Source organism: Capricornis sumatraensis, chromosome 2 (assembly GCF_032405125.1).
Source record: "Capricornis sumatraensis isolate serow.1 chromosome 2, serow.2, whole genome shotgun sequence".
Classification (NCBI taxonomy): Eukaryota; Metazoa; Chordata; class Mammalia; order Artiodactyla; family Bovidae; genus Capricornis; species Capricornis sumatraensis.
Window position 1 is genome coordinate 192,816,827 of NC_091070.1, and position 26,102 is coordinate 192,842,928.

General features: G+C 36.3%; 1 protein-coding gene across 5 annotated transcripts; it reads left to right on the plus strand.

The window, feature by feature from the left end:
* On the plus strand, nucleotides 1–25,199 carry TMEM59 (transmembrane protein 59). 5 transcript variants are annotated; one of them, XM_068964264.1, is made up of 9 exons: nucleotides 1–229; nucleotides 3,853–3,885; nucleotides 4,886–4,991; nucleotides 6,483–6,577; nucleotides 9,281–9,433; nucleotides 11,905–11,986; nucleotides 13,651–13,735; nucleotides 16,079–16,187; nucleotides 24,511–25,195. In XM_068964264.1, the coding sequence occupies exons 1-9, from the start codon at nucleotides 41–43 to the stop codon at nucleotides 24,664–24,666; spliced, it is 1,008 nt and encodes a 335-aa protein (XP_068820365.1). In that variant the 5' UTR covers nucleotides 1–40; the 3' UTR covers nucleotides 24,667–25,195. The 5 variants fall into 5 exon arrangements, with proteins under 5 accessions (XP_068820365.1, XP_068820366.1, XP_068820367.1 ...); XM_068964265.1 differs by having other exon boundaries at nucleotides 13,654–13,735; XM_068964266.1 differs by lacking the exon at nucleotides 3,853–3,885 and having other exon boundaries at nucleotides 24,511–25,193.
* Nucleotides 25,200–26,102: the final 903 nt, after the last annotated feature.

The following is a 26,102-nucleotide window of genomic DNA, read 5'->3' on the forward strand; positions in this document are numbered from 1 at the left end:
AACAGCAACAAGCTGTGCTGCTGTGACAGAGGCAAACAAAATGGCGGTGCCGAAGGGGAGCCTATGGCTCAGGGCCCAACTGGGGATCTCGCTGCTGCTGCTGCTGGCCATGGCCCTGGCCGGAGGCTCGGGAACCGCTTCGGCTGAAGCGTTTGACTCGGTCTTGGGTGATACGGCGTCTTGTCACCGGGCCTGTCAGTTGACGTATCCCTTGCACACCTACCCCAAGGTAGGGCCCGTCCGAACCGGGCTACAACCCTTCCCTGGCCGCCCATCTTTCCGCTCTCCCGCACCTCTGTTGTTTCTGGGACCCTGACTGTTGAACCCACCCTTCAACCTTTGTCTCCCATCTCTGTGGCCCCTTTTTTCTTCCCTAATGCTACCCGCATCCCGCTCCTGCTGTAATTACCGGAAGTTTGTGCCGCACCTACCCTGTAATAGGTCGGGGACAGAAAAATAAGCGAGACACGACCTCTTTTTTCTGAGGCTTTACGGGGAAGGGTGAGGAGGAGGATCCATATGATTAATGCAGGTTCCTCACTTTCCAGGGATGGCGGGGCGGAGGGGGGGCGGCAGTTGCAGATACGCCAGTCCACTAAAAGATTAGTTCTTAACCCCCTCCTCCCATAGCGCCTCTCTGGGCTGGAAGCCTGTAGTCTGTACCTGGAGTCAGACAAGTAGATAATTCCACCATAGTATGAAATGTATTAAGGAGTTGGGAGACACTCAGGAAGGGCTTTCCGCCTATGTTGAGTAACTGTGTGCTAGGTGCTGACACTGGGACTGGGATAGCTTAGAGAAAAAGCAGTTAGGTTTCTACATTCGGAGAACTTACCTTTCGGTGCAGCAGAAGACAGGGAGGGGACTAGTAGAGTGGAAAAGAAACGAGACCGGCCCTCGCAGCGGATCACTTATTACGAAGAGTGTGACCCTTCCTCCCCTCCTTGTCCGCCCTTAGGTGCAGCCTTTCCTTTAATTCCATTCCACTTCTCAGGTTGTTTTTGCAGCTTGAAAACTGTTGACTGAGCATCCTAAATTGCGTGGTTTGTCCCCCACCCTTCCAAATATGTGATTTCGGTATAAGCCCCGCCCCGCACACCACTGCCTTTCTTTATAACAGCTTGTGCTGGTCTTTCTACCCTTGTTTTTACTTTGTCTTCCCTGTAATATGTGCTTAACCAAGTGGCTAGGCCTCTTTGCTCTCTCAAACTACAAAGTGACTAGGAGGAGAAGTTTAGGATGTTTCTTATTGGCAAGTGCTTTCAGGCTTTTGAAATGAAAAGTTCTAGATGCTGTTTCTGCCCATATGTCTGTTTACTGCTGGGTTTTACATTGCTTGAGGATTATCAATCTTCCAGAAAAAGTGTGGGAGAGGGGATTATCAAATTATCAGAGACAAATATATTATTAGCAATCAAGAGAGAAAAATGGGGAATTCTGACTTCTAACCTTTTAAATCAATGTGTACTGCTCCTGAATACATTATTTTCTTCTCTTTTTATAAACCACTCATAAGTAAGAGGATTGTATGAGGAAATTAATAATGATTTGACCTGGAATTGGGCAGATATTTATTTTGTATCTTTTTAGTGTTTAGATGTACTGGCCTTCCCTCCCACCCACCCTCGCCCTTTTTTTGAGATTTTCCTAGCATATTTGTAGTTACTTGAGTACATATGCTGGAGAGTAAGCAATTTAAAAGGCTAGACATTTCTGGAACCTCTGAGTACTTTTATAATATCCACTACTTTCTAACAATTGATGTGATAATCTATAAATCTTTCTTTTTCAGTAAAGCTATTCTTCCTAGGAACTCTAAATCACCTGGTTTCCTGTCCTGGACTTAAAGTTTATAAACTGCCTGCTGTCTTATTAGCCAGTATGATGGGAGATTTACCTCCGTTATCCCTAACTCTCACCCTGCCAAGTTGGGCTTGTCAGCTGAGGAAATCAAGGCTCTGACATGTTCAGTGACTTGACCTAGGTCACATAGCCAAGAAGTAGTGGAGTAGCAGGAATTCAATCCTAAAACTGGCTACACTGTACTGCTTTCTATTAATAAAGTTGTAGATTAAAAATATTTAATTATTTCACTGATGTCCTTTGGTCTTCCATCAAATTATAGTGCTTTATGGTTTGGAAAAAAGCAGTGGGTGTTATATTATTTAAATGTACAAGCTCCTAAAGCCTCTCTTTGTCTGGTATTTGTGACTGGCAAATATAAATCTCATTTTAATGACTCTTTTTCAAAATTATTTGTTGGAAGAAAGCATGGTACTTTACTTGTTTGTAGTAGGTACTTAAAAATTATCACATTTCACCCTTTAACTTTCCTCAGAAGTAGAATTGTGTAACTTGTCTGGGTCCAAATACAGGAGACGTAAGTCCTGTTAATAATAAAGGTAATTAGAGGCAGCCTGGTCATTTTTAAGAGTGTGGGCTCTGGAACCTTACAAACCTGGTTTCATTCCCGGCCTTACAGTTACATATCTCTGTGTCCTTGATAATCACTTCTCATGACTTCATTTTGTCAACTGTAAAAAAAAAAAATCCTTACACCTTGTGGAGTAAGTGTGAGGATTAAAGATAATATACATGGTACTCTTAGCACAGTGCCTAACACATGGCAACAGATAGTGGTTTCCTTTGTCAAGTGTCATAAGGCCAGTTTGGTATGTGCAGTATATTAGCAGTGCTAAATAGAGAATAGTTAGCCTGACGCAGGATAAGAAAATGCGTGTAAAATCTATAGATAGTAGAGTTCCTTTAAGGAGGATTTGGTCTAAATTAGACCAAATATTTTATATATAAGTGTGCCATAACTTTGGATGCATAGGGCATGAAACATTGTCTAAAACATGAAACACTTATTTAGAACAACGATATGACTTAATAGCTACCAGTTGAGTGCCTGCTCTGTGCCAGGTATCCTGTGATATATTAAGTGTTAACACCGTATCTGGTACATTGTGGGTGCTCACAAAATATGTTATTAATGTCATATCTGTTTATTAGATAGTATAGCATAATATTAATGATGCTATGGATATAAAATATGTAAATAAAATAATAAAATATAAAATCCTCATCATATTTCAGGATTGACATGTAAGTATTGTCACTGTTCTACAACTAAGGAAATTCAGGCTGAGAGAGATTAAGGCCCTTGCCTAAGGTTGTGCAGAATAAGTGATGAGGCTGAGTGACTAACCAGGGCTAATTCCTGAACCTAGACTCTTTCACCATGCTACACTCTCTTCTGAAAATCGTACTGGAGGGCTTATTGGATTGGTTTAATAAAAGAAAACATATCTGAGAGCAAAATGGCTTGCAGTATAGCTCATACTAAAGAGCTCATACTTCTCCATGCCATAGTAGGAAGTATGTGATGCTCCAGAGACATGAGAGAATTCTACTGTCTTACAAAAGCTACTCAGGTATAAAATTTACTTTAATGGTTAAAATTCTTTCAATTTCACTGTAACAATAAATGCAGCTAGAACTGACATCCAGAAATGTACTACCGTCAAAGTTTTATAATAAAGATTGTTCAGTATTAGACAATTAGGATGAAATGGTTGGATGGCATCACTGATTCAGTGGACATGAACTTGGGCAAACTTCAGGATGTTGAGGGACAGGGAAGCCTGGTGTGCTGTAGTCCATGGGGTCGTGAAGAGTCTGACATGACTTGGAGACTGAACAACAATAAATACTAGACTGCAGCCATCTCCTCTTAACGGACTGTTGCTGCTGCACAAATTTTACTAATCCTGCTGGAAAGAAATGCATAACTTTGTATTCCATTGGTTGCTAACTGGTGTATGCACATGCTGTTTCCTTCCTTATTAGGTGCCTGCCAGTTTGTACACAGTGGATCACACAGTAAGTTGAGGGGGCTTCCCCACATATACTGGTTTGTTTCAAATACTATACATTTCACCAAAGGAAAGCCTGTTGAAGACATTGTCATTAGTCTTACTGAGCAGTTCACATTTTCCAGCAATGAAGACTCTTTCTTATCTTGAGCTCTCACACAAATAAAATGATGCCTACAACTGTTATTTTCTGTTTTAAAAATGTATTAACACTACTACCACTTATTGAGCACCTTCAATGTTCCAGGCACTGCACTAGGAATAGGTGTCTTCCAGCATTATTGAGGGGTTTAGAGATAATTTATAGCTTTTATTTCCTTTTTGACGTTTATCAATAGATAGGTAAAGTCACATGCATGCTGACCTGAAAGGTTTTAATCCAAGTCTGGCTGATTCCGATGGCCTTTTCCATATGTCACATGTTGCCTTTGTTTGTGTTTTCAGTTCAGGTAAACTGAGTTTAAAAAAATCCTTTCATTTAAGCATTTTTCTAAGTGTGTACCTCACTTTGTGGAGGCCTTTATAGCACTATCTGCTATGTAAAACTAGTCATGATATTTTTCCTGATAGGCTTGATGATTTGTATAAATATTTATGTGGCAGAAGTATACCATTGATCCTAAAGTACTTGTTTTCTCATTTTTGCCTCTATTAAAGTTCTGATTATGTCACTGTTATTTTTATTTTCAACTTTTGCCCCCAAAATATGACCATGGAATGTAGGAAAAGGGTGATGTTTTTATGCACTCAGTTTCTTGATATCACTTATTTATTTGTTTTGGATATCACTGTTAAAATAAGAAATTAAAACTTCTTTATATGGCAGACTATATAGTCTTAAGTATTACCTGACTTCTATCATTTTTCTTTCTTTCAGTTATAAAACTTTTATTGGACAATTTATAATAAACCCTACTAACTTTGCTTTCTTTTTGACTTTTTTTTTTCCCCCATAAGGGAAAAACACTATTTTTTTTGTTAATCCTCCCTGTTCTTGACCTCCCTAGGAAGAGGAGTTGTACGCATGTCAGAGAGGTTGCAGGCTGTTTTCAATTTGTCAGTTTGTGGATGATGGAATTGATTTAAATCGGACCAAATTGGAATGTGAATCTGGTAAGATGCTATGCTAATGACATCAGCAGTATATAACATTGGTGTTTTCTTTGAGTTGTGTTATGCTTTTTATGTATTTTCCTAGGAAAATGACAAGCATGCTATTTAAACTAGTCATCAAGCATATTTAAATTATTATAAAGTTGAACTTCTAGTAGCTGCTGCTAGAAATTTCATGGGCTTTAAATTTCATCTATTTGTTGAGACAGTGTTTATTTTGTACTGTAGATAGGAACACCTTTGTTTAACCAAGTATTTGGTTTAGACAAATGTAATAGTGATTACCCTTCTCATAATTCATCACTATTGTTTCAGTGGATAGTATAATTTTCCTAAGCCTTTCAATCATAGGCTAGTTGACTTAGCTCCCAAGTTTTTTTTTTACTGAATCAGGCCTTTGACTCAGTATTTAATAGTGTATTCTTTGTGAGTCATGCCAGTAAAAGAAGTAACTAGAGTCTTTGTCATCTCTTAAGCCACTATTCTTACCTTTTGCCCAAAGCGGTGTGTTCAATAAAAGAAACCTGTAATCAGGACAAAATTGATATTTAGCTTTTTAAAAACTGTAATGGAATTTTCTTCATTCATCACCTTACACTGTTTACTCAGTGCAGTGGGCGGTCGCTTTCTCCCTGTCACTATGCCGCTATTTCCAGCTACCCTGTGTGATGTCATAGCCTCTTTTTATGGCTCAGTCTCCTAGCTGGCCGTCTTTATACGTGCATAATACTGTTCAGCTTATCATCTAGTACCTCCGAGAAGTATACTACAAATGCAGACTGGGTGGAAAGAAAAATAAAATTGTGGTGTAAAGTGTTACATCACAGGAAAGAAAATTCTCTAGTGAACTAAATGAAAAGTATGTATGTGGTAGAGACTCATTCCAAGTTTGGAATCCTGCTGCAGAACATTTTCAAAGTTCAGTCTTCTCAGAATTTAGGATGTTAGACTGATTGTTTTATTTTTCTTTGCCTTGTGAATACCCTTGTTGCTGAACTCAGTGATCTAGTTCTTAACAGTAATATCCTATGTTTGTATAAATACTAAAGTATATCATTTTGTTCAACCCCATAAAGTAGGTGGTATTAATTCTGTTTTAATAGTCAGAGAGGTTAAGTAGCTCTACCTAGGTCACATACACAGCCAACAGATGATAGAGCAAGAATTTCAGGATGCCAGTTCAGTGTTTTTTGTTTTCTGCAAACCTTAGCTATGAGGTTCACCTCATATGAATGTCATCATAGCCGGAGCCTGAGTGTGTAATTAATAGGTTTATTCCTGAAACATTTGACTTGTGGGAGGAAGAAGATATGGGATTTTAGTAAATAAAACATTTGCTGTTATTGCCAAATATAAAAATTCATATTAATGAAATACTTTGAAAGTATAATAAATTGCTTTATAAAATGCTCAATTCCTTACTTTCTAGTCTATCCCTTTTCTTTCTCTGCTTCTCTTTTTTTCTTGTAATTTACTGTTTTTCTCTTCCAGCATGTACAGAAGCATATTCCCAATCTGATGAGCAATATGCTTGCCATCTTGGTTGCCAGAATCAGCTGCCATATGCAGAATTGAGACAAGAACAAGTATGAAACAATACTGCCCTTCAGAAATGCCTGCTTAGCTTGCACTTTGTATTGAAATGTATATTGTTCACATGATCCTATTTCAGTATTATATTTTATAATTAGTTTCAGCAAACAAATTATTTTTGCAAATAGAAAAGTCAGTTACTTTTGTATAAGGCTTTAATGTTAAGAGGTATGTTCACACCCATAATCTCATTTTGTTTTTTATCTTGGTCTGGTGACAATATTATCCCTATTTTGCATATGAAAAAACTGAGGCTCAGAGAAGTGGAGAGTTCCTTTTACCTTATCTGCCGTTACCTTAGATCAGCATCATTTCTCATCTGTATTACTAAACTAGCTTCCAGTCTGTTTTCCCACTTTAGCCCCTTCTAGTCTATTGTTTAGTCTGTGTCTGGATATTTATTTTCTAAATGGAAATCTCATGTCATGATTCTATCTTGTATTCTTCAGTAGCTTCCCATTATATACAGGTTTAAGTCCAAACCATTTATCACAGCCTGGCTTCTGATTACCTCTTCTATATCATCTCTTAGAATTTCTACCCCTCTTACTCTATCCAAGCATTTGGGGGAAAGTTTTTGAATTAACTTTGACGTAGGAAATACAACCACATGGTACAGAATTCAAAAGGTGAAAAAAAAAAAAAATACACACACACACACACACACACACACACACACACAGTTGACCCTTGAAAAACATGGATTTTAACTGCGGGACCATTTACACTTGAATTTTTTTTTTCTTAATATTATACTGCACTACATGATCTACAGTTGGTTGAATTCTCAGATGCAGAATCACAAATATGGGAGACCAACTATAATCTGTGTATATTCACAGATTTCAGCACCCCTAATCCCTGCCATTGTTCAAAGATCAGTTCTTTAGTGAAAAGTTTCCTACCCCTGTATCTCTTAGCCACTCCATTTTCCTCCATTAATGTAGCCAGGGTTACCAATGCAGAGGCATTTTATACAAGGATACATGTATTCTTTTCTAAAATATAATTAAAGACTGTCTACTCATTTCTTTCCAGTACATACATATTTCATTATATGGATGTATCATTTATTTAAGTAGTCCCTTGCTTATGGACATGTAGGGTTGTTTCTGGGTTTGGTGGGCTGCCATCTATGGGGTCGCACAGAGTCGGACGTGACTGAAGTGACTTAGCAGCAGCAAGGTTGTTTCTAATTTTTTAGATTTACATATAATGTTGCCTATTTTTTACATTTATATTTCTAGAATAAAATCATAGGAATACAATTGCTGAGTTAAGTATATGCATTTTTAATTTTGAGAAATAGAGCAAAATTGCCTTGTATGGAATTTCTATCAGGTCTTAAAATTGACATATAATTCATACTATAAAAATCATTCTTCTGAAGTATTCAGTGTAGTAGTTTTTAGTCTATTCCAGACTGTGCAACCATCATTACTATCTACTTCCACAACGTTTTCATTATCGAAAAAAGAAATCTCATACCCGTTAGCAGTCACTGTCTTTTCCTCCTCCTCCCAGTCCTTGGCAATGTAGTACTTTTATTACAGTTTTAATTTGTGTTTCTCTTACGAGTAACTTTAAACATATTTTCTAATTTTTAAGACCCTTTTTTATTTCCCTTTAATTATGTACATACTAAGAAGTTCTTAATGTTTGTAATATGTTAATGGTGACATTATTTCTTGTTTCTTCTATTCTCTGCCTAGTGAATCCTTTTGACTCAGGGCAAGTATCATGTCCTCTGTGAAGCCTTCTTAGCCACCTCTCACCCCAGTTTGGGTTAGATGCCTCTCCCCACAGACGTGTATCACACTGTGTTTCACCTCTGTCCTGCGTAGACTGAGCACAGACACATGTGGATGAATAAAACACACATGGTTTCTGACTCTTAAAACTTATAATCTCAATGAATGCTTACTTAGTGAACTAATCAATGAATGATTTCACAGCTTTTAAGTGGAAAAATTAGATCACAAGTACAGATCTCTTCTGATTCTAAAAGCTCTTCTCTCTTAATAACCCCATAGTGTCTTTCTTTTGAAATATAGCCAGAACCAAAGCTATCTCTAGAGTTCAGTGAATGGTATCTCATGCTTATTCTCTAGAGGGGCCCACTGCTGTTGAATTAGTCAATAGTCAGAATTAAAGGGGAGGTGATACCAATTAATGTAAAAATCTCATCAGTAGCTTACTGTATGTAGTCAGCCCATAAATATTTCCCTCCCTCTGCCCTGTTATCAGATATCTCACACTTTATGCATATATTCCTTGGATTGATTTTTTTTCCTTCCTTTTTTCCATTGGTGTGTGTTATGGGATGGTTCATTTTACATGAAAGTATTAAAGATTTGTCCCTTCCTCTTCTGCCTCTTGAGGCCTTGCTAATCCTTATTTAATCAAAAGAGAAGAGTTTAGATTCTCTACATTTTTGGACCTAATTCAAAAGCCTATTAATTTGATAGAGGTGACAGGTAGCTTATATTGTATTAGGTGATACGTTAAAGGATCCTAGGAATTTAAGCTCATGGTTAATTGCATAGATAATGAGGAGTTTACTCTGATGCTAATGACGATAATAGAATCACTTGTTTTATACTCTGTCCAAATAAGGATTTGATTATATTGTTCTTTTGTATATGTGTATATAAAAAATAATACATTTCACCTTGATTTAATTTTCTTATTTTAAGCTCATGTCCCTGATGCCAAAAATGCATCTACTCTTCCCTCTAACTCTGGTAAGATCATTCTGGAGTGATATGGTGGACTCTGCCCAGAGCTTCATAACCTCTTCGTGGACTTTTTATCTTCAAGCTGATGATGGAAAAATCGTTATATTCCAGGTGATAATGTGCTTCATAGAGTCATTTAAATACTAGCAGTAGTAATGGAGAAGGCAATGGCACCCCACTCTATTACTCTTGCCTGGAAAATCCCATGGACGGAAGAGCCTGGTAGGCTGCAGTTGATGGGGTTGCTCAGAGTCGGACACGACTGAGCGACTTCACTTTGACTTTTCACTTTCATGCATTGGAGAAGGAAATGGCAACCCACTCCAGTGTTCTTGCCTAGAGGGTCCCAGGGATGGGGGAGCCTGGTGGGCTGCTGTATCAGGGGTCGCACAGAGTCGGACATGACTGAAGTGACTTAGCAGCAGCAGCAGCAGCTGCCCATTGGAAATCTATTTAAAGCCTATTGATCTGTATCTAACAAGATCTCTGAGTCTTCTAAATTTTAGAGTGGTTTATTGATAAAATGAAACCTATAGATATAAGAGCGGTGAAGGCAATGGCACCCCACTCTAGTGCTCTTGCCTGGAAAAAAGGAGCCTGGTAGGCTGCGGTCCATGGGGTCGTGAAAAGTTGGACACGACTAAGTGACTTCACTTTCACTTTTCACTTTCATGCATTGGAGAAGTAAATGGCAACCCACTCCAGTGTTCTTACCTGGAGAATCCCAGGGATGGGAGAGCCTGGTGGGCTGCCATTTATGGGGTTGCACAGAGTCGTACACGGCTGAAGTGACTTAGCAGCAGCAGCAGATATAAGAGATAAGAAAAATTAATGTAGTTTGAATGTAAATAATGGTGTGTATTTATACCACATATGGATATTAGAGAAAAGCAATGGGACATAATTTTTAGTTGTTAATAGTGCTTTTCCTCTTAACTCTGATAAGAGAGTTTGTTGAAGAAGCATGTTGCCTTCTAGAGAGAGAACTTTTCTCCCAGTTCATTGTTTACCATGGGATATGATAATTATAGCTGCTGTTTAGTGAAGGTTCATGTGTACTAGACATTTATATGTATTGTCTCAGCTCTCCAAACAACTTGATGAAGTTGCATTGCTGCTGCTAAATCACTTCAGTCGTGTCCAACCCTGTGCAACCCCATAGACGGCAGCCCACCAGGTTCCCCCGTCCCTGGGATTCTCCAGGCAAGAACACTGGAGTGGGTTGCCATTTCCTTCTCCAATGCATGAAAGTGAAAAATGAAAGTGAGGTCGCTTAGTCGTGTCTGATTCTTCGCGACCCCATGGACTACAGCCTACCAGGCTCTTCCGTCCATGGGATTTTCCAGGCAAGAGTACTGGAGTGGGATGCCATTGCCTTCTCTGTGAAGTTGCATTACAGCTGTTTTATTGATGAGGAAACTTTGAAGTTAACTTGTTTAAGGTCATACTGCCAGAAGTAACAGAATTAGGCATCAAACCTGGGTTACTTTAGCTACAAGGCTCATATACCACCCTACCATGCTGTCTTCTTTTTAATTTGGTTGTTAAGTTCCTCGAATTTACCAGCCAATGAAATATGTTATGATGCTTTCTCAGGAAATAATTAAAGTAAACCTTTTAATTATTTTTGCCAAGTGAGTGGCTTACTGTAAGCCTAGTATGTGATTTTTAGCATCATCCTGAGTCTTGGGTACCCTGTAATTTGGTAATATGTGAAACACAGAAGGAATTTTCTCTTAAGTTCATGAATAAGTTCTATTTCCTAAAGCTACTTAAGTTGACTCTTAAAGAGTAGAGTTCTTCATTCCTGATTAGATGTACGGTTAACTGTTTTTCTCTTTGTGTCAACTTAAGAATGATTATGATGGAGAAACCCCCTACTCCAGAGCATCAGAGCTACGTGAAGATGTAAAGTATGGAGTTGTTTGCTATGTTTTTAGTCGCTTAGTTGTATCCGACTCTTGGCGACGCCATGGACCGTAGCTGGCCGTGTTCCTCTGCCCAGGGTATTTCCCAGGCAAGAATACTGGAGTGGGTTGCCATTTCCTTCTCCAGGGGATCTTCCCAACCAACCCAGCGATCGAACCCACATCTCCTGCATTGGCAGGCGGATTCTTTACTGCTGAGGCACCAGGGAAGCCCTAAAGTATGGAGTATTGAGTTATAATTTATGAGTTATTCGTAGGTAGAAAAGAACAGACTATTTCAGATGAGAAAAAATAGAGATGTCTAACCAGAAATTTTGGCAATCTGCCAAATGATTCCTGATCAACCAGAATTAGAACTCATTTTTTTACAGGGTATGATACTTAATGCATTATGTTGTAATCTAATTTTTTTAAATTTTGTCAGGAAATTAAACTGTTTTTGACGACGATAGAAATCTGTTTCTTTGCAAGACACGATCTAGTGTTCAGCACAAGCAGTTAAAATATATTGTAGTTACTGTGTTTTATTTTTTATACCATACTTCTATTACTTTTTCTCAATTTGAATGTCTATAGAGATGATACGTTACAGAACTTGCTACTGAGAAAGGCTTAAGAAGTACAAACGACTTAATTGCTTTCTTGTCGTTTTAGTCTAAGCCAGAAATCCAGTATGCACCACAGTTGGAGCAGGAGCCTACAAATTTGAAAGACTCATCACTAAGCAAAATGTCCTGTAAGTTTTATTTTCAGTAGCCTAGGATTAAACACATGAGCAGTCAGATCTAATGCTGGTAGAATTGGTTGTATGATTGTTGGAAGGTGAATAAATGACTTAAAACCGTGGTACCCTGGAGAAGGAAATGGCAACCCACTCCAGTATTCTTGCTTGGAAAATCTCGTGGACAGAGGAGCCGAGCGGGCCATAGTCCATGGGGTAGCAAAGAGTCAGACGTGACTTAGTGACTGAACAACATATCCTATATAGATATACCTAGGGCCTTTATTTAATATCCTCTTATCGCGCAAGTATTTAAAAAAATATATGTATTTATTGGGTTGCCTTGGGTCGTAGTTGCAGTGTATGGGATCTCTCGTTCTGGCTTCTCTCTAGCTGTGGCTTGCGAGCTTAGTTGCCCTGCAGCATGTGGGATCTTAGTTCCCTCACCAGCATTGAACCCGTGTTCCTTGCATTGAAAGGCAGATTCTTAATCACTGGACCACCAGGGAAGCCCTTGCACAAGCATTTTTATAAAAAGTGAATTGTTCTTGTGTGTGAGCTTAACTTACAGAGTACTGTCAACAACAACGACAAAAAAAACTGTGGTCCTCAAACTTCACTGTGCTTTATGATCTGGGGAGCTTACTAAAAGCATTTCTGAGCCCGCCTCCAGAGTTTCCAGTATACTCTGTCTGGGATAAGACATAAGAATTTGCATTTCTAACAGATTGCTCGGTTCTGTTGGTGGTCTGGGGATCACACTTCGAGAATCACTATTCTAAAAACATTTAGTTTTCCTTTAAGGATGTTTTGAGTATGAACTAAGGAGATGTTCTGGTATCTTCCAATAAACTAACCAAATAGTGAAACTACCCTGAAAATATGTTTTTATTCTCTTTTTATTTCTATGCTAGAAGTGAATTTAAACTCATAGAAATATAAAACATCAAGCTGAAACTATGCTTACCTTTTTAAAGGTATTAGCTCATTCCTTATCTTAAATACTGATTTTATTAACTTTTTAATTATTTTGGTGGGTGAATGATAACAGCACACATCACAAAGCCATCTTTAACTGTATCTTTTATTTTTTAAAGATTTATTTACTTATTTATTTTTTGGCTGTGCTGGATCTTCATTGCCTCTTGTGTGCTTTCTCTAGTTGCAAAGAACAGGGGCTGCTCTTGATTGCAGTGTGCCTGTTTCTCTTGCTGCAGAGCATGGGCTTCTGTAGTTGTGGTGTGTGGACGCGATAGTTAGGCTCCCCAGGCTCTAGACTACTAACTCAGTAGTTGTGGTGCATGGGCTTAGTTGCCACGCCGCATATAGGATCTGCCTGAAGCAGGGATTGAACTCTTGTGCCCTGCCTTGGCAGGCGGATTCTTAACTATTGGACCAGCAGGGAAGCCCCATCTTTAACTTTAGATTTGAACAAACCATTCTATTATTACATTCAGACATGGAAAGCATCAATGTCAATAAAAATTTTAAAATAAAATAGGAAATTCATAATGTTGCATAGTGTCCAGTTGGTTTTTAATGTGCCAGAGGAACTTGCATTCATTATACCAGATTACATTTACAGAAATAACTGGGTACAGTGTGTATATCTAGAAGCAGTCATTTGAGACCCCCTTTTGGAATATAGGATGTCATTAACTTGTACCTTATTATTTCAGCAGATCTGCAAATGAGAAGTTCACAAGCACATAGGAACTATCTTGAAGATGAAGAAAGTGATGGCTTTTTAAGATGCCTGTCTCTGTATGTATTCATCTTCACTTATGTGTACAGAAGATAAAATCTGGCTTGTATCATAGAGATATAGTCCTTTTTATTAATTTAAAGTTATATTAACTGCTCAAAAGTAAAAAAAAAAACTTTTTTTTCCATCTTTTCCCTACCAAAACTGTACTTTTGGATATTTTGGTTTGTTTAAAAGGTGATACTCACTCTACTTTAATAAAACCCAAGGTTTTTTTTTTCTGCGGTACAGAAGCACTCTTGTTCTCGTTGGGAGTCTTTGATTTATGTTACAATATGCACTTCTTCAGACATCTCAGTTAAGCTTTAATTAATTTAGTTGGAGGGCCAACTGTATATTTATTGAAAAAAATTCACATGAATTTTTTTTAATTAAAAAAACAAAATTTTAAAAAATATAAATAAATTCTCCCACATAGTTTAAACTTAAGTTGTTCAAGGATCAACTGTATTTACATAGCATTTACATTTTATTAGGTATTATAAGTAATCTAGAGATGATTTAAAGTGTATGGGAAAATGTGTGTAGGTTATGTGGAAATACTATGCCACTTATAAAAGGGAATTGATCACCCTCAGATTATGGTATAGGAGAGGGAAGCGGTCCTGGAACCATTGCCCCGGGAGTGCCAAGGGATGACTCTATATTTGAATGATTTGAGGGTTGGATTTTCAGTTTTTATCTCCATGGCCAGACAGGAGGCTAGGGGAGGTGGATAAGGGCTATAGATTAAGGAGGGCTTTGTGTTCTATACTGAGTGTCGTCTCCATGCTGAAGATTCTTAAGGATGGCAAGGGAAAGTGGACTGGAGAGGGTAATGGGTACCTTGTGCTCTCTTGGGAAGAAATATCAAGCCTTCTAGAGGGAGGAGGGTTTTATCAAAGCATGCAACCTTCTACTCCAAGGAGTTCTGATATGAGCCTTCCCCCGACAACCACCTGCAGCCCCTCGCCAAACACAGGGCCAGTAGCACTGAGTGATGGTTGTCTACCCTGTGTCAGACACCAGGTCAAGCCCTTGAGTGGAGAGGCAAACAAGCAGACTGTTGTGTCTCAAGTGCAACACTTCAATAGTACAGACTGCATGCTTCCTGTAATTTCTTAGAGCAGAAATAGTTTCTTGACAGGTTTTAATCAGATATCAGATACTTTTTATTTTAAAGACTAGGTAAGAAAATAAGAATTGAACTTCAAATTTTCCCTTCCTTTAACTTCTGAACCTGCTTTTGATTTTGTACCAAAAAAGGGAAGTTTTTCTCTCATTCAGTGTTTTGGATTTTGTTGCAGTTTGATAAGTTTTATGAAACCTAAGTTATTGCCTAATCTTAAGTTACCATTTATTCTTTTTTCCTTTTTGGTCACATCACTCAGCTTATAGGATCTTAGTTCCCCGACCAGGGATCGAATCCAAGGCCCCAGCAGTAAGAGCAATGAGTCCTAACTGTTAGACCATCGAGGAATTCCCTACAGTTTATCCTTAATACTACACTACCTAGCATCTTACTGATGCCTTACTACCCTAATAAAATTTTCTCATTATATGTTTTCTTTTAAATCTAACATTTTAAAAATAGCTTTTTATTTGAATCTTAATCTGTAGTTTGGCAAACAATAGGTCAATTATGGAAAAAACTCCACTTACTAATTCTTGTAACTAGCCTTCTACACTGAGAAATTTTAATCATAAGAAAAACATAACTATCTTTTTTTTAGGATATGCTGTGATGAATACAGAATGCCTCATAAGAGATATACTCTTGTAAATTGAAATTCAAGTAAATTGTGGCAAGTTAAATATTTGAAATATAGTAGAGAAGTTAACTTCTGGAAGCCTGTTGTGAATCCTTTTATAAAACAAGTTATTGTTTCATAATTTACCTATTCTGTACCTTAATTCTTTGGGCTATTGTGTTTTCTTAAAGCAAATGTTATCTTAATACCTTGCAAATATATATATATATTTGTGTAGCAGTATACAGTTTATAAAACACTTTGATTTGCTTTATCTCATTTAGTAATTTTTTAAAATCCTTAACAGTAATTTGCTTTAATTTTATATATATAGCAGAAAGCCAATATGTCTGATTTTTTAAAATTATAAATTATATGGCCATGTTATAGAAGCTTGAGAAATGGAGAAAAGGACATTATATCACCCTAATATAATAGCTATTATAATGTTTCCTTCTGTATGTTTTTTTAAAATAGTTTTAAGGATAGTACACATAAAATTTTGTATTATTAAACTAAGTATACAAAATTGATTGCCTTTAATTGTTAAGAACGTTCTGTTCTTAATGTTATGCAATTTTAACAAAACTGTTGAATTTTTTTTTTTTCCAGTAACTCCGGGTGGATTTTAACCATGACTCTTGTCCTCTCTGTGATGGTGTTGCTCTGGATTTGCTGTGCAACTGTTGCTACAGCTGTGGAGCAGTATGTTCCCTCTGAGGTAAATTTAATTCTAACCCTTAGGCCATTTGAAGACTGAGCCCTATCATTCCCTTTTTTAAATGTTTTGTTTGTTTAACTAGAAAAGCAAAATCTTCCTGCTAATAGAATGAGAGAAAACTTGGTGATTTTAATCACACACATGGGGGTTGGCACACATGAGAATTACAGGTTTGCAGCATAAGCATCACTTCCCAGTTTTCTGTCGTGCTAACTACCGTAGTGACCAGTGTACGTTGGCTGACTTGAGTTCAGTGTCTCTCTTCTCCCTAGGTCTTTTTTATTTTTTAATTTTTGGCTGTGCCACATGGCTCGAGGGATCCTCTTTCCCCAGCCAAGGATCAAACTTTTGCCCCCTGCAGCGGAAGCACAGAGTCCCAACTACTGGACTGCCGGGGAATCCCCTCCACAGGCCTTGGAGACTGAAAAAAACCCATTGACATGTTTCTAAGGTGATATATAAGAAAGAAGGCTTGTGGAACTACTTCAAATTTTAAATTTGACATTGCCACAAATGTTAAGGAGTAATTGTTGTTTTAGAAGCATCAAGGCTGAAGCGTTTGATTTTGAGTAATGTGTTTTGCTATACTCTGAGAGAGATGGAACACTGTCTCGACTTTCTTGTTAATTAAAATTTAACTGGCCCAGGAATCATAAGGTAAAGGACTTTTGTTTCAGAAGAAGCCTCTAATTTGATGATTCAACTTAGCTTTAAAGGAATAAAAATTATTTATGTAGCTAAACAGAAGATAATAAATTCTACTGACATCACATCCAACTGAAATAAACTTTGGTTCTCGTGTGCCTCCAAAATCCAGTAGAAAAAGAGTGAAAAGAAGGAAGGAGGGAAATTAAAATAGAATCTGATAATAAGTAGTTAGCATGTCCCTAGCATGATGCTTGAACAGTACTCTTATGTTCACAGACTATAAAGATATGCTATAAGATTTACACATGAATAATTCGGATAATATTTTTCATGTTTTTATTAAAACCATATGGGATATAGGCAGGCAGAAACCGGGACAGGATAATGTTGATAACTAATATTTATATAGTTGTTCAAAATTTACAAAGTGTTTTCATGAATTTTTACATGTCCAGCACACCTCTACAGCAGGTTTTATTATTCATTTTGTAGATGAGTAAATAGGCTTACGAAGTTTAGATAACTTTCCTGGGGTTGCACAGCTATGAAAGTTTTGAGCCTGGAATTAAGCTCCTGTCGTTTGACTCTGCAACTCCTATGTCTTTTCCTATATACCATCTTTCCTCCAGCTGATCAACTATTTAAGCGGCACAAATAATAAATATATGAAGTGTTAAGGAAAGCAGAGAGTATGTGTTGGATTGTCGGGATAGGTCATGAGGGCCTTGACCTGAACTTTGAAGAATGGTATGGATTAGCAGAGAGAGAGAGAAGTGGACAATTTTTAAACAAATGGATAAAGTTAGACAGGATTGCCTTGAATTGTGGAAATATTAGAGAATGGGTAAATTTCTAAAAAACTCATCTGTTTATGATACCATCTGAATATCCTCTTGCTTATTACCTACTTGTGTTCTTGTTTTAGTTCTGATGTCCTTATTTTAATCATTTTTTGTTATTGATAAAGCAGAAGTTAGACATCTTACATAGGATTGCCTTTGCCTGTTAATTTACTTTTGAACTGCCCCATGCACTCTAAATCTTCATGGCAGCAAAGCTACAAACCTATAGTAATAAATCTTTGTTTTACCCTCCATCACTAGGGAAATTGATAATGTGACTCATATCAGGAGCTCATTGTCTGTGTAACCTCTTTGACACTAGGAATTTGAGTACTATCAGCAATACATGGTTCATGTTTTTGAGCCAGGATGCTCATACTCTTACTGAAACACTTCCTAGATGGACTTTTCGTAGTTCTTCCTCTCTTAATCTCCTTACTTGACTTACAGAATTGACATCTTCTGGTGTTGTTTAGACATAGCAATGCCTCTCATTGGTGTTTGATTACATCTTACAGACCTGGGAATCCATCCCTCCTTTTCAGATGACTTTTGAGCTTTCTCTTCCTTTTAGATGTTGTCTCTGCTGTGATAAATTTTTTCTTGACTGTATAGTTTTAATTCTATAAGTTCTCTCCCCTTGTTTCCAAGTTGTTTGTAGAGCATCTCACTGTTTCTGCATATGCCCCCCACACCCCTGGATCATGAAGCCTAAAGCATTAGAACCACATGTGGAGTCCTATTAGCAGTTATTACATTCCCTCCTGATACCTGCATATGGGTGTCACTTTACCCCTTTACTCTTGCCTGGAAAATCCCATGGATGGAGGAGCCTGGTAGGCTGCAGTTCATGGGGTCGCTAAGAGTCGGATACGACTGAGCGACTTCACTCACTTTCATGCATTGGAGAAGGAAATGGCAACCCACTCCAGTGTTGTTGCCTGGAGAATCCGAGGAATGTACCCGGTCTATGGGGATGCACAGAGTCGGACACTACTGAAGCGACTTAGCAGCAGGAGAACTCTTCTTCCTGTCCTTAACAATCAAGAATATGGTAACACTGTCAAAGAATATATACTTTTCTAAGATATATTTTCAAGAAAAATGTATCAAAGACAGCTATTTGTATTCACTGCTTTTAGCTTTTACTTGTATTTGAAACCACACTAGCTAAGTAGTAATGTTTTTTCAACTATTTTTAATTTGATATAGAATTTATAAAGTTATGTATCAAGAAGCAGGAAAAAAAATCTAGAACTATTTTATATTGCCATTTTAGTGGATTTCTTTTCACTGAACTGTATCAATACATATTAGAGTATTTAAAATATTGCAGTATAGATACTCCTTTTGTGATATTTTCTCCTTAATTTACTGTAAAAATAGCTGAGAATTTAAGTCACCTACTTTAAAACTTTACTTTCATAAAACCTTTTCATTGATTTTATCTTTGGAACATAAATTACTTCTGACCCCTCTCCATAGTAACATGAGAGTACATTTTAACTTATATAAGCAATGAGCAGTGCTATTTTTAGTTTGTTAATATAGTTTGCATATATAATCCTGTGTGTTTATAGGAAATCAGAAACCTGCTGAGAGAATATGTTTGTCTTCAGTATAGACCTGGTATCTTGAGCTCAAACATGAAATATTAAAAGCTTCCTTTTCAGTCGCTACAAATAAAGCTTAAAATGTTTATAATAAAGGCCAGAAATGTAGTCTTGGAAACTTATGAACAGCTTTGCTCTTCTTATTTAGGAAAGTTCTGAAATAACTTATCTTTAGCCTCTTTTGCACATAGTAAATATTCATCACATATCATTTAAGAGTAGTGCCAGAAAGAGTTGGCGTTGGTTGATCTTAAAGCAGTATCATTTTGAGTAACTTGACTTATAAAGGTTTTGATCCTTATTTCTCCACTTCCCCCCCACCCCCGTTCTTTCACATGTATGATGTCATTTATTTGGGAAACATCATGAAATAATAATGCTTTTCTCTTGTTGAACTATCTGTTTAAGATAGTAAAAAAGTTCATAGTGATCCCTGTCAGGCAGGTCAAACCTGACTTATAAAAACAGGGTTCAAGTATTGGATATTCCTTCCTAGAGATCAGGCATCCTCAGAAAAGTCCCGAAACAACCAATAATCATAGAAATGCTGCCTCTGTTATCTTATTATCTGTTTGCTTCTTTTTTTATTTGTGAAACCCATGATCATCTGATTTCACATGGTCAGTTTAAAAAAGTTTTAGAAGACTCCAAATAATATTCATGTTAGTAAATCACATATACTTACTGGTAACATACAGTGTGCCAGGCCCTGTTCAAGAGATTAGAGAGACAATGAAGAATAAGATCACAATGAACAAAGTTAAATATTAAAGATTTCAAAGACTCGAGTAGAATGAAACATGTTTTAAACTATAATAAACATTATTTTCTTTGTCTTAAAAAAAAAAGACCAAGAATCTTGCTGTTTCGAATCTTTAAGTCTCAAGAAAGAGAGACAATCAAAAAATTTTATAAATGCCAGAGCTACCATAGCCTTTTAATCTAAATTCTGTTAAGAAATTTAGTTTTGCTGTTTTTTGTTGTCCTTTCTCAAGCCTTTATCAAATGTAGTAAGTTTTTGTATAATATATATAAAAATAGTATGTATAATATATATATTTTAGGAAACCTATGGATTTTTGCCTAGTTAAAAAATGTATGACATTTTGATTCCACTTGTCTGACTACAACTTCTATTCTAAATTTCTAACTTATATTCACTCAAAACTTTGATATAGCTCCATTTTTTCTGGCATCTAATATTATTGCTTAAAGACTAGAAAGCTTCTTATCTTAGTGATTCTTTTTTTAAATTGAGGCTTGAAATTTCTAATCCAATTTGAGAATATAAAATACTTGTAACAAAGTAACAAATACTTTTGTTGTAAAACAAAACAAAGGAACATAGGAAATTAACATGTGATATAGTATTATTAACTAAAGTGCAGATTTTGTTCAGATTTCACAAAATTTTATGTTGGAGTCCATTACTTGTTTTCTTACCTGATTCAAGATTCCATCTTGTATTTAGTTGCATTGAGTAGCTTTAGCTGCATGTAACAAACTCTGATAAATTCAGAATTTTCATTTTTATTCTGTTACAAATATTTTCTAATTTTCCTTGTTATGGCTTCTTAGATACATCCATCATTTAAAAGGTACATTTAATTTCCAAATACATGGTGTTTTAAAAATATCTTTAATATTAATTTCTCATTTTGATATTTATTTCTCATTTAAATGCTTGCTTCTCTGCAGTTTTTTCAGTCTTTTAACTTTATTGAGGCTTTTGATGGCTAAGTCAAAGATCTCTCTTGGTAAATATCACTTTACACTTGAAAATATGTGAGTTATTTTCAGATATCTTTTGATACTGATTTCTAACATAATTCCACTGTGATAAGAGAACAGACTCTGTAAGATTTCAGTACCTTTAGACCATGAAATTTTTGACCTTTGTTTTATGACTCTGCATATGTTCCAGGGTCTCCTGGTTTATATCTATGAGAACTTAAATGGAATTTGTGTCCTACTGTGTGAAAATTGTATAAACCTTAATTATGTTGAATTAGCTCATAGTTGCTTTTCAGGTCTACTGTATCCTACTTTTCTATTTGTTCTATTAATTTTTGAGAGTTTGATATTGAAATGCCAGATAATCTTAATCTGTCTACTTAAAAAATAATTGTATAAAAAAATAATAATTGTAATATATAGTGGAACTATATGTAACTGTGCTTTTTCCAAGTCTTCATAAATGTATTATCTTACTTTCATAATTTAAGAAAGAAAAAAAATTGAGTCTAGAAAAAGATCTATGTATAATAACTTGCCTAAGATTGCCAAACTGGTTAGTGAAAAGCCAGGCTTAAAGCCCAAATACATATTTAGTAGTTAAATGTAAATTTTAGAAGTAATATATATGACATAAGGGGCTTCCCTGGCGGCTCAGACGGTAAAGAATCCTCCTGCAATGCAGGAGACCTGGGTTTGATTCCTGGATCAGGAAGATCCCCTGGAGAAGGGAATGGCTGTCTACTTCAGTATTCTTAACCTGGAGAATTCCATGGACAGAGGAGCCTCGTGGGCTACAGTCCAGGGGGTCACAAAGAGTCACACAACTGAGTGACTAACTGTGAGCAACTAATAAAACTGATTTCCTCGTCCTCAGTTCTCAGATAAACCAGTCAGTAGTTTTAAAACATTCTTCCATGCAGTTGCCTTTTTAAATTTTTCTGCTTTTTGCTTTTAATAATTTTAGACTTTTATCTGATGTCCTTCTACTATAGATGAGGAGTTAACTCCCTTACACTGCCTCTCACTTCCATCTCTTCACTTGCTAGTTTTTATAATGTGTATTATTATTTTGCATACTTTTAGTGAATGCTTTATAAATTTCTGTTGGCTCCTTATTATTGCTTTTCTCTTTCTTCCCATACTCTTAACTCTCAATTTTCATTAGATCCTTGAGAAATAAAATAAATTCATTCTTCTGTATATATACTTTCAGACTCTGCTATTGGTTGATCTGAAAATTTAAAATCCACTAGACAGCATTTACAATATTATAATTATGTAGATATTCAAAATAGAACCAAGTACAGTGGTGGTTAGAGTCACATGAAAGCAAATTATAAACCTGAGTTACTTAAAAGTGTTCCCAGGAGAATCTTCCAAATCTCTCTGCTTAATGGAATGTTTTTGTTTTGTTTTGTTCTGGCTTTCTTCCCATAAAAGTCATCTCAGTTGCCACTGTTTCTTGTATGTTGCTTTCTTCCTTAGATTCCTTTTTACTTTTGCTGGAATACCTCAAGTAATTTTTTTCATAAAGGATACTTGGGCAGTAAACTTTGCAACTTAACACATTTGAAAATACCTTTACTGTACCCTTGTATTTGATTGATAATTTGGAGAAGGAAATGGCAACCCACTCCAGTATTCTTGCCTGGAAAATTACATGGACAGAGGAGTTTGGCGGGCTACAGTCCATGGGGTCGCAAAGTCAGACACAACTGAGCAACCACTTTGACTTTCACTTGAGAATACAGAGTAGCCACAGAATCATTAAATGTCCTGGTTAGAGGTTATCCACATGCTCCCATCCATTTCTCTGCACAGATTTTACTCTTTCTCCTTACTCTTTTAGATAGCTTCTTCCATACAGATGTTTGAAATCATTTAAAGTTTCTGTTACTGTTTCAAGGCTTTTAAATGTTAAGTAGTATTTTTAAAGGCTTTTAAATGTTAAGTAGAATTGTGAAAGTTTTTCTTTTATTGTGCCTCAGAGCAAATTATCACCCAAATAAAACCCAAATTATTAATTTGGATTTTAAGGAGCCCTCACTGTATCAGATCCATGTCCAATCCATCAACCATTGAATTTGTCTTGAAAATTTTCTCTTAACTGGAGAAGTGTCAAGTACTGGGCCACCTCCTTGTTGAAGGATTATTGTTACCTTGAAACAGTAGATAGCAGACCACATCAGAAATGTGTTCAAGTAGGCAGCCATCATGACAATCACTTTTAGAACATTTTCATCACTCTAAAAAGGAAACTCACACTAGTATCACTCGCCATTTCCTCCAAGCATCTTTACCAGCCATAGACAATCCATGTCTTTCTGGCCTCTTTCACTGAGCATTACGCTCCATATTGTTGCACATATTGGTGATACTTAAACTTCGAAGGTTCTCTTCATTCAACACCTACTAAAAGCATCTTTCCAACATTAATGCTTCTATGTGGTTCTGTTTTTTTTTAATACATATTTATTTTTTGCTTATTTATTTATTTGGCTGCACTGGGTCTTAGTTGTGACCTGTGGGATCTTCCAGTTGTGGCTTGTGAACTGTCGGTTACAGCATGTAGGATCTAGTTCCCTGACCAGGGATCAAACCTGGGCTCCCTGCTTTGGGAATGCAGAGTTGTAGCCACTAGACCATCATGGAATCCCCTGTCTTTTTCATATAGTTAGTTGCCCTGTTAGTAATGTCAGCACTTCGGTTTTTAGCTCACAGAATCAGAGATTTATTGCCACATGCGTTAACAACAAAATCTACCCCATCTCTTAGTAAAAACTTTTCTTTTTCTACCTTTAGGAGATAGACCTGTATCTAAATAGAGGTACTTTCAAAAGATATTAGACATTTCCATTATACTTCAGGGAGTTTTGTGACATTTGCCCTGATACTGTTTATTTCATTCTCTCATTTTAGTGTCTTTTTGAGTGTGTTAGTAACAATTTGAACTTTTATACATTTATGAAGACCTTTCTGTCAATGTTAAACTATTTTGTGTATATTTTTTGTTCTACTCACAGACTTAAAATCGTACATACCATTTTCCATATATGTTAATTTAGAACATTTAGTAGCAGAGGAACTTACTCCAAATCATTTGACCACTTGGTTGGAGAGGTAAGGTCTTAAAGGAATTGATCACTCAAGGCATCAAGCATCCGTAATCCATGTTCCAGAATCAATAACAGGTGTGGTATGACCACACCTACTCCTTTTAAACCTGAGCAATTTTCCCTGATACTCAGTTGTTAATTTTAAGTCAGGACATGTGGAAAATTTTTATTTGACCATCCACTGGGAATTGAATCACATATGTATAACACTTTGAGTAAAAGGATTCTTGAGGATGTTTATAGAAATTCTTTTTTTTTTTTCTTCAACCAAATCTTAACATAATAAATTGCTATTTGAAGCCTTACTTGGAGAAGTTCCTAATTATCCAAATTGCTAATATTCATTGATGTTTTTTTTCTTTTGCAGAAGCTGAGTATCTATGGTGACTTGGAATTTATGAATGAGCAAAAGCTAAACAGATATCCAGCTTCTTCTCTTGTGGTTGTTAGATCTAAAGCTGAAGATAATGAAGAAGCAGGGCCTCTACCTGCAAAAGTGAATCTTGCTCATTCAGAAATTTAAGCTTCTTTTTTTTTTTTTTTTTAAGAAAAGTGGAATAGACATCTAAATTTCCATTCCTCAGAAAGCTTTTTAAAATGGTTTCATTGGATATAGGGCTTAAAAATCACTATTAAATGCAAATAAAGTTACCCAAACCTGTGAAAACTGTATTTGCTGTAACTTTACCTTCAATTTTTTTCTAGTAATTTAAGAATGGCTATTTGGGATTGTATTTTTATTTTACTAATATCTGTAGCTATTTTAATTATTATTTGCATTGTTTTTGTTTCCTTTCTTAGCCAAATTCTGTGAGCTGATCATTGTTCTTCCCCACCGCCTGCCATGTCAGTCACCTTAGTTAATAAGCTGAATACTCAGTAGGATATGATGCTGTTGCTCAGAAATGGCCAACAACTTGTAATTTGAAATTTAGTAGAAAATACCCTTTAATACACTACATTTTCAGTTGTATTGAACTGAAATCATTAAAATTTTCTTTGAATAATTATGTGCTGAAATTTGAGTTAATATGCAGCTGATTTTCCAGATTTTCCCTTTTGCCACTGCCCAACCCAGAAAATAAACAGGAAATGTTCTGTGTCTGTTTATTGCTATATGATCAGGAAGCAAATGAAAGCAAAAATGATCTTCTCACAAGTGTATTTTATGTTATTTTGCACAGACTATAGATTTTTCTGTTGGATGGATCTTTCCAAAGAACTATTTTTCTCTATTATAAAGCATGTCAAGTATAAGTTATTTTCTAAGAACTTCATTTTGACAGTAAGAATTTGACTCTAGTGATGCAGGACTAAGTTTAGATTTCACTTTGCAGAAAATGGTTGTTATTATCATTCCATTATTATTATTATCAATAATACAGATAGCAAAATAAGAATGACATCAGGTAACATAATACACTTCAGTCTTAAAGTGATTCAGTGTCATTATACCATCAAATCTTAAATGACTTTGCAAACCAATATTCTTTCACTCACGTGGGCATTACTGGCAACTGCAGTAGTGCCAGTTGACTGAAGAGTGAGTCAGTAACTTACCTTCAGCCTAGTCGTTAGCTTTCTCTGAGTCAAAAGAAAATACAATTAACCAAGTAAGGCTTTGGTCACAAGATAATAGGTTTTGGTTTTCTAAATAGTACGTTGTCTAGATTTGGTAGATAGAGGGTTAGAAAGTATGCAAACACATTCAAATGGGGAAAAGAGAAATTACTAAGTGGTTGCCAAGCAGTCATTGTCTCTCTCTTATTTTCTGTGAGAATACAATTATATAAACAAGAAATGGTCTGGATTTACCTTAGGGAAAAAAAAAAAAGCCCAGTTGTCTTATTTACCACTTAGGACACACACTTGTGTTCATTAATCAGACACAGGTTTAATTGTAGTGCACCAAGTGAGGGAAACGGGGATACGTTCATAAGCTGCAGATTTGTAGGAGTC

Coding starts and splice junctions, on each gene's coding strand:
- TMEM59 (XM_068964264.1), top strand. CDS start 41: ATGGCGGTGCCGAAGGGGAGCCTATGGCTCAGGGCCCAACTGGGGATC. Junction 6,578..9,280: donor CAGAATTGAGACAAGAACAA/GTATGAAACAAT, acceptor TCTTATTTTAAG/CTCATGTCCCTGATGCCAAA. Junction 13,736..16,078: donor TTTTTAAGATGCCTGTCTCT/GTATGTATTCAT, acceptor TTTTTTTTCCAG/TAACTCCGGGTGGATTTTAA.